The 15,082-nt window shown below is 40.2% G+C and overlaps 1 protein-coding gene across 1 annotated transcript in view; it reads left to right on the forward strand.

Annotated features, from left to right (window-relative positions):
• The window catches only part of LOC145411521 (transcription initiation factor TFIID subunit 4-like), a 72,270-nt gene that overhangs the window by 39,956 nt on the left and 17,232 nt on the right, over positions 1–15,082 (forward strand). Inside the window, exons 7-10 of the mRNA XM_080281533.1 lie at positions 2,749–2,883; positions 3,761–3,987; positions 9,382–9,575; positions 9,778–9,908. Of these exons, the coding sequence (XP_080137659.1) occupies positions 2,749–2,883; positions 3,761–3,987; positions 9,382–9,575; positions 9,778–9,908 (687 nt within the window). The remainder of the gene's footprint in view (positions 1–2,748; positions 2,884–3,760; positions 3,988–9,381; positions 9,576–9,777; positions 9,909–15,082) is intronic.

Here is a 15,082-nt window from a genome sequence, read left to right on the forward strand (position 1 = left end):
CCCTACTCTAAATTTGCCGCGGTGACGAACAGCTGTGTTTTGATGCGTAGTTCCGGCAACGTCCACTAGAGTGCCCCTGGATCCTCCCTATTTCCCACCTACCTACAGTCGTGACTGCACACTCGTCACCATGGTTGCCCATGTGCTTGCTTTTGTGAATAAAGTGCAACACCTCACCACAAGACCACATGGGAATTTACAGTGTTGTGCACTAATAAGAAATTAGAATTCAGAGTGCAAAGGATTAAGTGCAGAGTGCAACACAGGCGTGTTGCAAGTAAGAACAGAATGTGCAGTTAAACAATTATAATTCACAGTGCAAAGGATTAAGTGCATCACAACACTGGATTACTGTACATGCTTCAAGTGCACCTTCACCACTGTCAGAGCCATAGAAGAGGCAGGTTAACCTTTGCGACAGCCACGGACATGTTGTAAGTACCCTGTCCATCCATCCATCATCCAATCCTACATTGCCCCATGAGGAGCATAGGAGTCCGGTAAATTATTTTCCCTACTTCTAATTTCTCATTCTGTGGTTCCATTTCATTTATTTTACTGTGTCTGTCCCATATTTGTGTGACTAGGGTCGTAACCCGTTAACTGCTCTATACAGCCTGGGCTGTTCTGAGCGCGACTGCTCAATACAGCCTTGGCTGCGCAGGTGAATTTTGAGTATAGTGCCATGGTGACCAAGGCTGACCCATGCAAGCATATTTGAGCCTTCAAAACCAAAACCGAAACTGGAAAAGAAAACAAAAACCATACATTCCAATAGGGAATCAGACACTTCAATGTTCATCCATGGCTTTACCAAGGTAAATATTGAGCTAATATTTCGTTACTATATACTTTGGCATGTATTCTCTCAATTCCCAAGACAAAATTTGGCCTTTGGGAAATTTCATTTTTACCCTTATGTCTGCGCACCACAGAAACGTCATGTGCAGTTAACGGGTTAAATAGGTACTGTGCATGTCCGGTAGGGAGTTATTTAGGTGGTTTTCAAAGTTATGTTGGGTTCTATAAGTACCTGTCCAGGGGCATTTTTCCCAAGTCCTGGATGTTGCTTGGGCTCTATTATGTCAGAACTTGGAGGGATAACTGTGCTAATATGCAGCAAGATTATTAAAAGCACACTGGTATTTTAAAGATTTGCTAATTACTGTTTTGCTCTTCACGTTCCATTTATGGCAAGGGGTTCTCTTCAGAGGTGCCTTTCCCAATTTTGCATGTGCGCGCACACACACACACACACACACACACACACACACACACACACACACACACACACACACACACCGCTCGCTGGCGCAGTGGTAACGTTCTCGCTTGCCATCTGGTAGACGGGAGTTCGCACCTTTCTCAGGTTGCGAAAAGTTTCACTGACGAAGTGGGTGGTTACTGTCCCCCTGGAGCAAGGGGATGGGTGTGCGCGTGTGTGAAGGTCACAGCCTTGTCCTTAGATCGGACGATATGAGCTCTCAGCTCCCTTCCGGGAGGGTAAAAGCTGATGATCACGTCCATCATGTGATCATGACCGACCCGGTGAATTACACACACATTTTTTTTCCTGGGTGTAGATTCAAAACATCACACTTCTTCACTTTATGGTTCTGTACACAGCTAAAGCCATACAACCAGTTACCCCTAGATATTATTCCATTATGGGGTAGAGGCTTCCCTCTGCTAAATAAATTGTTTGACAGTAACCCTAATACCCTAAAATGTATCCAGTGTGTGAAAAAGTGTTAACAACTGCTTCAAACTTGTAAGAAAGTAAAGCACTTTATCTTTACTGGTCCTCAGTCCGTGATAGATGTTTACTGAATGACTGTGTATACAACCATCCACCCACACATGTTTCAAAGGTGAACCATGGCATCAGTGGGAGGGGGAGGCAAGGAGAGGAGTCATTGTGGATTAGTGCGTCGTCAGGATTGGTTTTGTGTTCAGCAGCATGAGGGTAGCAGTCTTCATAACTGCTTCTTGTCTTACTCAGTTTGTTTATACTGTACAGTATTTCATATACGATTGGCAAGAGCAAATAATCAATCAGTCATCATTGCTCTGGAGTCCAGGGAAGAAATGTATTAGAATATATTAGATAATGAAGTTTTCTTAGTACTCGCTGAATTGAATTCAAATGTGGTAAGGACGTGAATAGTACATTTATTTGAGGCAAGAAGGTTTTTATTTACACTTATCTTTAGTATGGTGTAGTGGTTTAAAACACAAGTTAGTGATAGTTATATGCCTTGTGTGCATTGGTTTGGATCTCATAGTGGGATGTGAAGGTTTTTCGGTCTTGCAGTGTCAGTATGGGCATAGGCCAGTTGTGTCATCTCACCTTACATGTTCTGGGCTGCTCAGTCAGGAGAATAAAATGGGAATAGATGTTACCTTTTATTTATTATTAGTAATTATTGTATCAGAGAGTAAGGAGTCATTTTCATTTATGACCTTATCAGACTTCAGAGATGTGATATAAGAGCCTGAGGATTGTTTTTAATGTCTTGATACAGTTATTAACCCTTTAAACCTGTGGACAGCATTTAATTTGTTTTTACCATCTGATGTCGTAATTCAACTTTACTTTTCAACGAAGGGATAAAGTATAACCTTAATAAATCCATTCATTATGAGGCATATTTCATAAGTTGAGTAAAATTGCCTGGTAGCAGCAGTAATAAGTGGAAAAGTATGTTGCTTGACTTCAAAGTGGTAATGCATGATTATCCTTAATAGGTGTCAGTGTCTCGGTCTGGGACAGGGACGACAGCAACCAACGTGAGGATGGTGGCGCCAGGAACAGTGTCGACCACTACTGTCGTCCACCGCCCCACCAACACCACCCCTGCTGCACCATCTAGAGTAGTCACGGTGCGTACATTTATGGCCTGTAAGTTTTTGTGAGTGGTAGACGATTTTATTGGGTGGTTTGTGTACTTTGGCTAGATTTGTCAAGCTTAGGCCTTGGTTCCCTTATTGTAGACTATTATTTTTTTTTTTACTTATGACATGGTAGTAGAATGGTAATCTGTTATAGTATTTATAATAATGTCATTTCTCCCTCCATTAATAGAATATTTCAGTGATGTAATTGGTTCAGAACATAAGTTTGAGAGCATTCTCCCTTGGTTAAATATTTCACCTTCATGCTAAGAGATGGCTTTATATTCAAAACACATGTCAGGTATTATATTCATGCACCCTTTGTTTTAAAAAAGTAAGGTTATCGTCTATATATCTGATGAAATAGCAGTAGCAAAGGTATTTTACATCCATGTTTGCATGGATTGGCAAAGAACTTAATTAACTGTCAGTGTAATCCTGCAGTAAATGATCACAGTATAATCTAGATACAATTACTTCATTTTAGTGATGAGCATTTCTTAGTTTTAGGTCCAGTGATGTTGTTTACACCGTAGTTATAGCAGAAAAAAAAAAAATTAATGCAAAAATATTTCAGGTTATGGAGAGTACCGTATACTGCATGATATACCTTCGACAGTAAGCCTAGTTTTGGCTGTTCACATGAAGGTTGGAGATATGGAGCATGAATAAATGCACTTTTCATTATAACAGTTATTATAGCGGAGGATACTGCTGTGGTCACATTAATCCAGTATTATTAATATTTGAAGTATGGGACTTGGGCCCTTGAAGGGGATAATATGAAATGGTTATTGCCTTTTTATGGATACCAAAGTGCATGTTATTGTATGTATTATTGTTGACTGCCTATATTTGTTTACAGCCGGTACAGCAAGTGAGAATGCAAGGAGGTAAGACGTTGGTGACAACAGTAAGGCAAGGTAGTCCTGCCACTGCCACTCCTACTGCTGCCACTGCAGCTGCCTCCACCTCTACTGCCACCCAACACACCACCAATTCCCTCCCTTCCACCACCAAAACCATCACTGTCAACAAGGCACTCCCTACCAAAGATAAAGACAAGACCAAGGATAGAATATTTACTTATAGGTTAGTCTTGAGCTTTGATTCATTAATATGCAGTAATGCAATGTAATTTTTTTTTTTTTTGGGGGGGGGGGCTATTAAGTCCATACTGTCATAAAAAGTTGTCTTTAAAAGTACAGTGCGAATCTTAAGGTTTATTTTGCCAATTTCCCCTGCTTTATATTGCCAATATTATGGAAAAGGCTGATATTTTGTAATATTGTGCATCCTGGCTTGGATAAGACAATCTTTATTAGCTCTTAAAAATTATTAAGCTTCGCTATATGGATGACAAAAGTTCTTGTTTTTGTCTGTATTATTATGATGATGATCTAGGAAGAAAAATTAATGCAAATTATCCTGAAGATAGGAAAGTATTCTGGAAAGAGGTGCAGAAATGTAGAAGTGACAGCAGAAAGAAATGTGAAGATATGAAGGATGTAAAGGATGAGGCTATGGCACACCTAATGTCTGACTTGGCTCATATCTCTGACTGGCATGAAAATAATCTTGTTGTTTTTAATACATCAAAGACTCAGTTCTTACACCTATCAACGTGACAGAATCTTCCACAGGTGTACCCACTAATGTTTAATAATATTCAGCTTAATCCTGCATTATCCTTGAATATGCATGGGGTTTCATTCACTCGGGACTTATCTTGGAAAGATCGTATTACATCTCTTGTAAAATCTGCATCTAAGAGATTAGGTGTGCTTAGCCAACTCCGTTCCTTCTTCACCCCTGCACAGTTGTTGACTCTATTCACAGGTTTTATCCGCCCCTGTGTAGAGTACAACTCTCGTGTGGGGAGGCTCCCCACATACAGCTCTTCCCAATAGGGTGGAGTCAAAGTCTTTTTGTCTCATTAACTCTCCTCCTCTTACTGCCTCCCTTCAACCTCTATCTCTTCACTGCACTGTTGCATCTTTATTTCTTTTCTATCGCTACTTCAGTGGTCACTGCCCTTCTGAACTGTCTGCATGCATTCCTCCACCTCTACGACAGGCGCATAGCACCCGTCTAGCAGCAAACTCTCATCCCTTTTCTGTCCAACTCTCTAAGGCAAGAGTTGACTGTTACTCCCAGTCCTTCATTTATGCAACAGGTCAACTCAGGAACTGTCTCCCTTTGTCTGTATTTCCTGCTAGCTATGATCTCCAGCCTCTCAAATGTGGCGTGTCCAGGCATCTTGAAATGATTGGATCTTGTATTTGGCTCTCTCTTGTATTTTGGTTTTCTTTTGGAGGGGACGGTTATTGCAGGCTTGTGGCCGTTGGTTCCTTCTTCCTAGCATTAAAAAAAAAAAAAAAAAAAAAAAAAAAAAAAAATGAAATAAGGACCAGATGGAAAGAATATTTTGAAAGCCTGATGAATGGGAATAGAGACAGCAGAGCCACTGTAAACATGATTGGTTTTAGGGTGTGCAGAGAAGGAATGCAGTGCCAGGAAATATGACACTCGCACAGGTGAAGAAAGCTGTGAAGTGGCTGAAAAATGGGAAAGCAGCTGGGATTGATGAGGTGTATGCAGAGATGATTAAGGCTAATGGAGAGAGTGGAATGAAATGCTTGTTGAAGATATGTAAAAAGGGATGGATGAGTGAAACTGTGCCAGCAGAGTGGAAAAAGGCTGTGATTGTACCCCTGCATAGAAATAATGGTGAACAAAGTGAGTGCAAGAATTATCGTGGCATAAGTTTATTGACTGTGGTAGGGAGGGTGTATGGAAGAATTATTATGGAGAAAGTGAGAGAGATATCAGAAGTCTTAGTGAGTGATGAACAGGGTGGCTTTATGAGTGGTAGAGGATGTGAAGATCAAAATTTTTGTGGTAAGACAGATAGTGGAGAAGGCTGGTGAGAAGGACCATAAGATGTTTATGACATTCATGGATCTGGAAAAAGCGTACGACTAAGTAGATACAGAAGGAGTGTGGAAGGTTTTGCGCATGTACAGTATGGTAAACTGCTTGGTGCTGTCAAGAGTTATGATGGTAGTGAAGCAAGTGTAAGGGTAAATGGTCATCTGAGTGAATGGTTCATGATCGGTGTGGGCGTGCGACAAGGTTGTGTGATGTCCCCATGGTTGTTCAATATATATATGGGTGGGGTGATGAGAGAAGTAAAAACACAAGTAATAGAGAGAGAGATGGCGTTGGTAATGCATGGTGATGGATGGAATATCTCAGATTTGTTGCATGCTGATGATGCAGTACTACTTGCAAACTCTGCACAAGAACTTGGTAGACTAGTGCAGAGTTTTGCTAGTGTCTGTGAGTGTTGTGCTATGATAGTAAATGTAGAAAAGAGTAAAGTGATGGTTACTGAGAGAGAATGTGACTCCCAGTGTGATGTTACAGTGAATGGAGAGAGACTGGAATTGGTGAGAGAGTTCAAATACCTGGGTACAGTGATAGAAAAGTGAGGAAAATGTGCAAAAGAAGTGGAAAGTAGAGCGACACAAGGAAGGAAAGTAGCTGGTACTATGAAGGCCTTGATGAGAAACAGAGGCATGAGTGTTGCAGCTGCACGAGGCTTACATGAAGGAGTGTTAGTGCCAACTTTAACATATGGATGTGAGACTATGGTGTGGCATGAAAATGAAAAGTCAGGAGTAAGAGCAGTGGAGACAGAACTGCTGAGAAATGTATGTGGGGTACAGAGGGTGAATAGAATACGAAATAATGTGATTCGTGAAACTCCCAGTCCTTCATTTGTGCAACAGGTCAACTCTGGAACTGTCTCCCTCTGTCCATATTTCCTACTTCCTATGATCTCCAGTCTTTCAAACGCAGTGTCCTGGCATCTCGAAATGAACAGATCTTGAATTTGGCTCACTTTTGTATTGTTTTTGTTTTTTCTCGGAAGGAATTGTTTGCAGGCGCCCAGCCTTTGGTTTCTTCTTATTCGCATAAAATATAATATATATATATATATATATATATATATATATATACAGTAATCCCGCATATTTCGCGGTAGTTACGTTCTTGTAACCCCCGCGAAAAGTCAATTCCGCGAATACTCTATTAACTATTGAATCTTACACTTGTGTCCACCATGCTGCCCATCACACAGTCCATGTCCATACTGATTGCGAGACAATTCACCGTCAGACAATTCCCCATCAAAACATGGACGATTCCCCTTCAGAACAATTCGCACCCTGGACGATTCCCCGCCATTCTATAAATAACTAATCAATACTTTTATCAATATACTTATTATTAATTAATCAATACTTTAATAACTATATTTCAGGGGGATCCAGCAAAGTCTATGTTCAGTAGCGTAGGTTCTGGATATTATTTATTAGTTGCTCCTTTAGTCAATAATTAACTTGTTTCTTCCTCACTGTAGTTGCCTTTTAATTATATTCTAGCGTCACCCATAGCTATCTTCATTAATGAAGGCGAATTTGTTTTGTGTTTGTTGTGACTGCGAATTGTCCCGAAACCTCCATACTCATCCCGAAATACCTTCTTACAAGATTGAAAGCACATACTCCATTATGAAGGAAAAACGTAAACACCGTACTGTAATACACAATTATCTACACATTTATTCACAAAACAGTACAAAATAAAAAGATGCATTAACTGGTGATAGCAAACACTCCCACGGTCGTTTCTTAGCTTGTCCAGTAACACAATTTTCTCTGCTAAGGTCATAACTTTTCTTGATCGTTTTGTCACTTTGGAGTTCTTACTAATTGTATTATTAGCCTTTGGTGAGGCTGTCTTACGTCCTGGGGCCATGTAGAAAGCAAGTGGGAGGCAAGAGGCTCATATCATAGTGCGGTTACAAGCACACCTAACACGTACGGCAGTCAGGCGTGGACTGAGGATTATGCGGGGCAGAGAGCAGTGTTGCCATATCCAAACAACGAAATTATGCTAGGGCAATGAAAAAATTATGCTACATTGAGCAAATTTGTTCCAAGTAAAAAATGAATTATGCTAACTTGAAGCTAAATGATAAAATTCTATACATATTCGTGCAACATATTAATTATGTATTGTTTACTATGAAAATATTAAAATGAACCTACATACAGTAAGAGGATAAATATCGGTTTTCTGCCCATAGCCTACTGCTTTTTCCCACGAAACTTACGTTTTTCTGATGGATTTTGATGTGATTCATTCGATTTTGAGCATCATTTCCGTCAGAAATAACCAGATTTTGATATGACCCCCCCATCCCCCTGCAACAATGGGGGATCTTTGGGGAATCGGGGGTTATAGGGAGGGGGGGAAACACAGAAAATGGTCATTTCCGACTGAAATGAAGCTGAAAATCGAATGAATCATACCAAAATCCATCAGAAAAACCTAGGTTTCATGGGTAAAGTACAAAGCTCAAACTTATCCTAACCGAACCAAACCGAACCTAACCTAAAACCTAACCTAACCTAATCCAACCCAACCAAGCCCAAACTGAAAGTAACCAACTATTCAAACATCTTACCTTATTCGTCTCTCTCTCTCTCTCTCTCTCTGATTTGTAGCTTTTATAAAATTATTCCAAAAATATTCCATTCCATTCTATATTATGCTAGAATGATTCTAAAACTTCTAATATGCTAAAAAATATTCCAGACTCGAAAATTTGATCAAAATTATGCTAAAAGAATAAAATTATGCTAGATTTGGTAACACTGGCAGAGGGGCCGCGGGAAAGGGGCAGAGGGTGGCGTGAGTATACCGCGCTACAATTGGAAGTTGCGGGAATTTCAAATTTTTTGTTTTCTGTATATTCAAGGATATTTTAGTTGAACTTATTAATGCTAAGAAAATCCGCGAGAGGGCAAAACCGTAGACAAAAAATCCGCAAAAAATGCGGGATTACTGTATATATATATATATACGGTATATGTATATATATAAAACCAAATTATGGCCCCTTGTGGTTTAGTGGGTATTTGCAGCGCTCCAATCAGATTGAGCCATTGAAGAATTATATCCAAGGGGTGGTTGGGGTTATTTGCTGACGTAATGCAACTCAGGGATGAATGAGTGAGGCTGGTCACTCTCATCTTAAATGTCAGGACCAACTTGCCCAGTCCCAGGCCCCTGCGTTCCTCATGGGGCAACGTAGGATTAGCTGATGGATATATATATATATATATATATACAGTATATTACATTCTTTTAAGCTAGTTGTATATTTTCTGAACTGAGGAAAGTTAATACTGAAACTTAAGGCAGATCAGTCTGATTCTTGAGTGACTTGTATGAATATAAGTGAAATAGTTGACAGCTTTGAATTTTGTAACTTTGATTTTATGCTCATTCAAATTCTTTTCATTTAATTGTGTGGTATAGTGGCCCCATACACAAGAGGTAGCCAGTAGTGTAACTGGCGTTCAAGAGACAAATGGTCAATGATTCTCATCAAACCTTGTGCTTCTTCAGCAGTTCCTATTCATCGAGCAGCAGTGCAGCTGACGATGATATTAATGACGTGGCGGCCATGGGTGGTGTCAACCTTGGGGAGGAGAGCCAGCGTATCCTCGACTCAACTGGATTTGTTGGGACGCAGATCAGATCATGCAAGGATGAAAACTTTTTATTGAATGCACCACTTACACAAAGGATACGACAAATCTGTGAGTACAGCATTATTTATTGCATGTGTGTGTGTGCTGTACAGAAAAGCATATATGTTACTTTACCAAGTTTTTCATACATTATTTGTATTTTGGTAATGAGACTTCTTTGCCAGCCTGTGTAGTAGTTGAAATGGAGAAAGGAGAGAAATGTGGAATGTGTTTATGTTAATATTGTATAACCTACATCATTGTGCTGCAGGTGGAAAGTATGGTTTGGAGGAGGCTCCAAAGGAGGTTGTGTCATTGGTGTCACATGCCACACAAGAGCGCCTCAAGACCTTGGTCAGCAAGCTTGCTGTCATTGCTGACCACCGTCTTGACATTATCAAGGTAATACGTCTGTGATTGGAGTGGACAGTTTTTGGTGTTCCTTGCTTGCGTTATACTTTTAGCACTGCATTAACTAGCCTTGGTCCCATACACCTTACTGAGGTTAATATTGCATTATTTTGGCCTTAATGTGTGATTAATTTTTAGGGGAGTTGATTGCTGATGCTATTGTTGCATGTTTAAATCCCATCTGTTGCAGGTACAGCCAGGGATAAAATTGCACCTAGCTAATAGTTAATCTCTCTCTCTCTCTCTCTCTCTCTCTCAAGAATGGATGAGTGAATATATGTATAAACTTTTCACTAGTCACTGTTGGTGGCTCTCCTAGTTTGTGTTTTCCTTTTCCTATATCTGGATCTTGCCGACCTCTTCTCAGGAAAATAGGATCAGCGATTAGCAAGATAAAGAATTGTTCCATCATATCATCTTTTTTCATATTACCGTTTCTGCAAACTGGGAGAAGCTGGCAGTCTTCATAGATAGCAGAGGAACATTGGTAGGCCATTATTCTGGAATCTTTGATGGATTTAATTGCAAAACAATTCAGTAAAGAAAAGCAGCTTCCATCAAGGGCTTCCTGCACTAGCTTAGATCATCATGACCTCAAAATATTCTTTCTCTCTCTCTCTCTTATCGTGTTTTTGTTTTTCCCTGGAAGGAGTAATCTTAAGGGCATCTGGTCTTTGGTACCTTCTTTCTTACATTAAAAAAAAAAAAAATAATAATAATAATAATAATAATAATCTATGATACCAGGTGCCTTAATATGGACAGGGGAAGCATTGAAATCAGGCTGGTAAAGAGCTGGATACCTGAACAAGTCTTAAGTGGTTTGTGCAGCCATTCCATGTACAGTATATCATTTGTAATTTATGCTTGTAGCAACCATACTTTTATTCTGGTTAGAGAGTTCAAATACCTGGGTACAGTGATAGAAATGAGAGGAAAATGTCCAATAGAAGTTGAAAATAGAGTGATACAAGGATGAAATGTAGCTGGATGAAGGCCTTGATAAGAAACAGAGGCTTGAGTGTTGCAGCTGCACGAGGCTTACATGAAGGAGTGGTAGTGCTAACCTTAACATATGGATGTGAGACTATGGTGTGGCATGAAAATGAAAAGTCAAGAGTAAGAGCAGTGGAGATGGGACTGCTGAGGAATGTGTGTGGAGTATAGAGGGTAGATAGGATACAAAATAATGTGATTCGTGAAAGATGTGGAGAGGAAGTTGGTGGACACCAGAATCGAAGAGTGTACTGGGATGGTATGGTCATGTGGAGAGAACAAATAGCAATAGAGTGGTAAAAACGGTATATCTGAGCGAATTTGAAGGAGGAAGGAGGCGAGGTAGTCCAAGGAGAAGGTGGAGAGATATGGTGGGAAGAGTGTGTGAGGAAGAGAGGTTTGGAAGTCAGTGAGGCTAGGAGACTGACAAGAGATCGAGCTGGCCGGATGAATGTTGTGAGAAGTGCATGATTAGGGATTTGGCACCCCTTTTTTAATGTGGCAGCGTCCGGATTGACTTTATCAGATATGTTTATGTGAAGTTACAAAACATGGTGAATGTTTTTGGCATATCCAATAGAGCCAGGATTCCAGAGGCATGAATGATGAGTGAATGGAAGCGTGGCCCATTGGATTGGGCAAATTTGGGCTGTCTGGACATTGCTACTCCTCACCCTGGCCAAGGGTGGGAAAGGAGGTCCGGATGATGATGATGATGATAGACCTCACAGTGAAAGGGATTAATACTGTCCATCAACCCCTGCAGTCTGAAAAGTCTTTACTCAGCCAAATAATGTTGTTTGATGATAACAAGAATGAAATAGCAGTTATGTCTTTGGCTAAAAGTGTTAGACTGTTTACCCTAAATGCTATTCAGTTTGACTGCTATTAAACACAGGACACTAAGGTTTAGAACCTGTCACATAGAAGTTCAATACCCTTGTTATGTCTTACTGTAAAGGAAAGAAAATCCACCTATTACAACACACATCCTACATGGATGAGGATGAATGCTTGAATTTAACTTTCTAACCACAGTTCACATCACTACAATGGAGTATAGAAAATTTTATTCTTTGTTCTTCTGGGAGATTTCATTACCTCTAGGAAAGTTGCCTCATATTGAAGGGATTAACCCCTGCCACACTGATTATTTGTAAGGTAGTTTTCCTCCCGTTTGTTATTGTTTTATAATTAATATAAATAGGACATGAGATGAGGCTTGCACTGTGGCCCGTGCAGATCTTTACTGTGCCTCATATGAGGTCTGCAGCTCGACAAGGGTTGATGAACTCTGTACAGTATTTACCTTTTTATTTTGAAAAATTTGTCAGCTTGAATATAGTTGTCTTGCAGTAGTTCATCAGTCTGCAATATGATTCATTATTGTCCTGGCAGGATTGCAAAGGCCTGGGTCTGAGCTACTCAGTCTAGACAGCTAAGGCAAGATTGACCATTTGCTTTTCTCAGAGCAGCGTTATGTAAACATTGAACCCCACCTATCCCTTGGAAGTGGACCTTCATGGGCCACAGTGGGGTTGGAGTTCCTTAATTTGCTAGACACCAGACATCCAAAAATTGTATGATGGCAGTGGGGCTGATGCACTTTACTAATACTGAGTAAGAAGAAACTTGAAAGTACATCACAATATTGTAGTGGTTAATGCTGTTTAAATAGTAGAGCACAGTTTATTGAATAAATGCATGATTCATATTTTTTATTAACCCATACCGTGTTGGAGAAAAAAAAACTGATACTCCTCTATGCCGGCTGATATATATAATACAGTACAGCAATAACTCGATATACGATACCCTAGATGCGATACCCCAGCTTAACGATGGGGGTAGAAATACCACTATACTCCACCTAATGATGGCCAAAACCCGGTTTAACAGTGGGTTTTGATTTTTTTTTTTTACCAATTTTGATATTTTAGACAAATTGTGTGTTTAGGTTGATTTATAAACAGTTTTTAGACTTAGATTAATGTGTTTTAGCCATGGGTGGGGTGAGTATTGTCATTTTGGGGTACAGTTTACTAAATTTGATTTTTTCCAGACTTATATTTGACGATTTTCAGATTTTATTTGTTGGTTTTAGTAAGTTATTTACTGGTGTTAGGCTTAGGTTAGCGTCTTTTACAGCTGGTAGGCCATTTAGATTGGCTTTAAACTTGTTTTTGGGCTTATTTGGGTGTGTTTAGGACTTGGTTGGGGGGGAAACCCAATGCTGAAAAGTGAATCCCATTACTTTACATGTTAAAAGCACCCCATTTTACAATAACCCGCCTAATGATGGGTTTTTACCTAACCAATTGCATCGTTAAACCGGGGTATACCTATATATATATATCTATCTATCTATCTATTGCCAGACGCCTCAATCCCGTTTGGGGTGGCCACAAACAAATCGCCTCCAAGTCGCCCTGTCCCCCGCCATTTCACTACCCTGCTCCCAGCTCACACCCCCCTCTCTCATATACCTCTCCACCCCATCCCTCCATCTCATCCTCGGTCTCCCCCTCCCTCTTCCACCCTCCACCTCGCTCACATACACTCTCTTCGTCAGTCTTTCACCCTCCATCCTCTCCACATGGCCAAACCACCTCAGTGTGTTCCTCACATATATATATATATACTGGATATATAAATATATTTCCCCTGGTTAAATGAGCTTAATATATCAACATAAAATCCCTTGCACTAATAAAAGTACTCACCAATCCCAGACTAGACCATGTGGAGAGGATGGAGAGTGTGAAACTGACGAGGAGAATGCATGTGAGTGACGTGGAGGGAGAGAGGGGGAGGGGGAGGCCAAGGATGAGATGGAGGGATGGCATGGAGAGGTATATGAGAGAAGGAGTGTGTGACTTGGGAGCGAGGCAGCGAAATGATGGGGGACAGGACGACGTAGAGGCGATTTGTTTGCGGCCACCCCATATGGGATTAAGGCGTCTGGCAACAGATAGATAGATAGACCAATACCAGAAAGTTTGTTGAATCGAGTCAGGTTGGTGCCACTTGTCAACTGAAATCTTTGAAGTAAAGTGCATAGACTCTCACACGGTCATTGATCCCGGCCAGCTGGCAGTGTTTGTGAGTGTGGCACTGGCTCAGCCCACCAGATATATATTTATGACGATTGAAAATTGTTGAGGATGCATATATCAAGGCACTGGACACTTCAGTGCTGCAGGATGTAGATCTACAACGTAAGTGTTTTAGATAGGGACGTATATCTATGTCGCTAGCGTGGTAGGGGTTAAACCAGGGGATGTGTAAGGTTTGCAGGTTGGGGAAGGATGGACTAAAGGTGCTACAGAAATGGGATGGCATTGAAAGGGGGAGAATTTTTATCAAACAAAATTAATCATTGTATCTCATGAAATTTTTGTTTATTTTAGTGTTTATAGTCTCTCTATAAATATTTCACCTCAGCCTGTACGCTACCAGTGTCACCCAGGTTGTTTCCCTGTCATACAGCCCATGTCACCTGGGTGGCATATTTTTGAGTCAAGCACATTAGAACAACCTGTTTTTAGTAACGTGATTGATTCGTAGCGTTTGTGGAAACTAGATATTTGGACTTTGCCCCAGCTTAATGATGTACACCTGTGACATCTTCTTTATGTACAGTATTATAAATGCAGGAAGCTGATTAATGAGAGGAGTATTTATGAGGAAGGACAGTTGCCAATGATTTTGTTTTCAATGCAGTCAGATTCCTTTTATCTTTGGAAAGTATTAATTAGTTTGATTATTATGAATTTTGGGGCTGATTTATAAAAGAATTAGTATTTAGTTGTTCCTTTACATATTTGCAGGTACAGATATAAGTGACATTACAGCTAGATCCTAGAAAGTAAGATGGCATCCCCACTGGTTTGCCAAACGCTTCGAGTTGATGATCTTGTGGTACCAAGTGATGATGGTGAGAATATAGAAAATGCAAATTGGTCTGGTATCGAAAGTGATTCGGGTTCCAATACTGTATGATATAGTGATGAAAGTGATATGACACCAATGAGGAAGTTGAAGATGAAAATTAGGAAGGTGGGGGTGTGTATGGATGCTATTTATGGGAGTCGACATGCCATCACATGATTTTGTCAATATCTGAAATAGAAACAACAGAAAACATGCACAGTAAGCAATACTGTACT

Source organism: Coenobita brevimanus, chromosome 90 (genome assembly GCF_032717465.1).
Source record: "Coenobita brevimanus isolate Jiangsu-jjx chromosome 90, ASM3271746v2, whole genome shotgun sequence".
Classification (NCBI taxonomy): Eukaryota; Metazoa; Arthropoda; class Malacostraca; order Decapoda; family Coenobitidae; genus Coenobita; species Coenobita brevimanus.